General features: G+C 41.8%; 1 protein-coding gene across 1 annotated transcript in view; it reads left to right on the top strand.

Annotated features, from left to right (window-relative positions):
- The window catches only part of LOC109482727 (zinc finger protein 420-like), an 11,219-nt gene that overhangs the window by 1,053 nt on the left and 8,420 nt on the right, over window positions 1-1,746 (top strand). Inside the window, exon 2 of the mRNA XM_019785545.1 lies at window positions 833-1,736. Within this exon, the coding sequence (XP_019641104.1) occupies window positions 845-1,736 (892 nt within the window). The 5' untranslated portion in view covers window positions 833-844. The remainder of the gene's footprint in view (window positions 1-832; window positions 1,737-1,746) is intronic.

Below are 1,746 nucleotides of genomic sequence, written 5' to 3'. Positions count from 1 at the left end.
GGGGGGGCTAATCAACGCACGGCGTGCCAAACTCTACAACAGGCGTAAAACTTCATATAATACATCCTCCCTCCAGAGTGCTGTGTCAACCTTTAATTTCTGGTATTGCCTTTCGATCATTTTATTTTTCTTAGTCATAAAACTTAAATGAAGTCGAGTATTGAGTATGACTTCATGAATGCATGTTTTTCAGACATGTCCTTTTATTATAGTCTCAAACATTATTTGTGCCAAAATTTTGCACAGTTCGAAGGAAATTTTGTTTATTTGATTTCGTTGGTGCCGATGATAGGACTGACTCGTTATGGCTATAGCTCATTGCCAAAATTACTAAAAGGTATGCCTGAACTTTTTCTTTTAATTACTATTATAGAAGTGACGCCCATATAAAAAAGTCAGGCATCAATATACAAATACCATTACCATAGATTTATAGTCTTTGTTTTATTTTGCATATAAAGAAGTAAAATTAGCATGAACACATGAACATAACGAGGATATGCGGGAAATATAAAAAGCCTTCATGGCTTGTCCGGGATCTTCCGTCTACATTTGACAAATGGTAGTAATACAACAAATAGTAATGATAATAGTTAATTAATTAATTAACAAAATAAAACCAGTGTCGTAAACTTACATTAAACATAAATAAACAACGGTTAAGTAACGTACGAAGCATAAACAAATTAATAAGAAAATTACTGTAGAACGCAAAGTATTACACAGAAGGAAACTAAATACAATCTTATGACACAACATAACGAAAATTCAATGAGCCAAACTTACTGTAACGTAATACAAAATGTCCATCTTAATGGTAAGACTTATCCACAGACATACAGGAATGGCGACAACAGGTAACTTGCAGGGTTTGGACGGTGTCGAGAGGACCGTGACAGAAGAATCTTCTGTGGGATCCAAAGTAGTAAAGGAGAGACGCTACAGGTGTGAGGAGTGCAGCAGGCAGTTCGGTAAGCTGTATAATATGAATAAACACATGCGGACTCACACTGGTGAGAAGCCCTACAGTTGTGAGGAGTGCAGCAGGCAGTTCAGTCGACGTGATACTTTGCAGTCTCATATGTGGACTCACACTGGTGAGAAGCCCTACAAGTGTGAGGAGTGCAGCAGGCAGTTCATTCGACGTGATAAGTTGCAGTCTCACATGCGGACTCACACAGGCGAGAAACCTTACAAGTGTGAGGAGTGCAGCAAGAAGTTCAGTGAACTGAACAGTCTGAGGAAACACATGCGAATTCACACAGGGGAGAAACCCTACATGTATGAGGAGTGCGGCGGGCAGTTCAATGAGATTCATGATCTAAAGAGACACATGCGGTCCCACACAGGTGAGAAACCCTACATGTGTGAGCAGTGCGGCAAGCAGTTCAGTCGGCTTCAATCTCTTAAGACTCATATGCAGACTCACACCGGCGAGAAACCTTACAAGTGTGAGGAGTGCAGCAAGCAGTTCAGTCAGCTAAGTAGTCTGAAGAGACACATGCGGACTCACACAGGAGAGAAACGCTACATGTGTGGGGAGTGCGGCAAGCAGTTCAGTCGGCTTCAATCTCTTAAGACTCATATGCGGACTCACACCGGCGAGAAACCTTACAAGTGTGAGGAGTGCAGCAAGCAGTTCAGTGACCTGACCAATCTGAGGCTACACATGGAGACTCATACAGGTGAGAAACCGTACATGTGTGAGGAGTGCGGCAAGAAGTTCAGGAGGCTGGGTTATCTGAA

The sequence above is a fragment of the Branchiostoma belcheri genome, unplaced genomic scaffold (genome assembly GCF_001625305.1).
Source record: "Branchiostoma belcheri isolate BF01 breed outbred unplaced genomic scaffold, Haploidv18h27 scaffold60, whole genome shotgun sequence".
NCBI lineage: Eukaryota > Metazoa > Chordata > Leptocardii > Amphioxiformes > Branchiostomatidae > Branchiostoma > Branchiostoma belcheri.
Note: the sequence above shows the minus strand (reverse complement) of the source record. Positions and strands in the feature narration are given on the sequence as shown.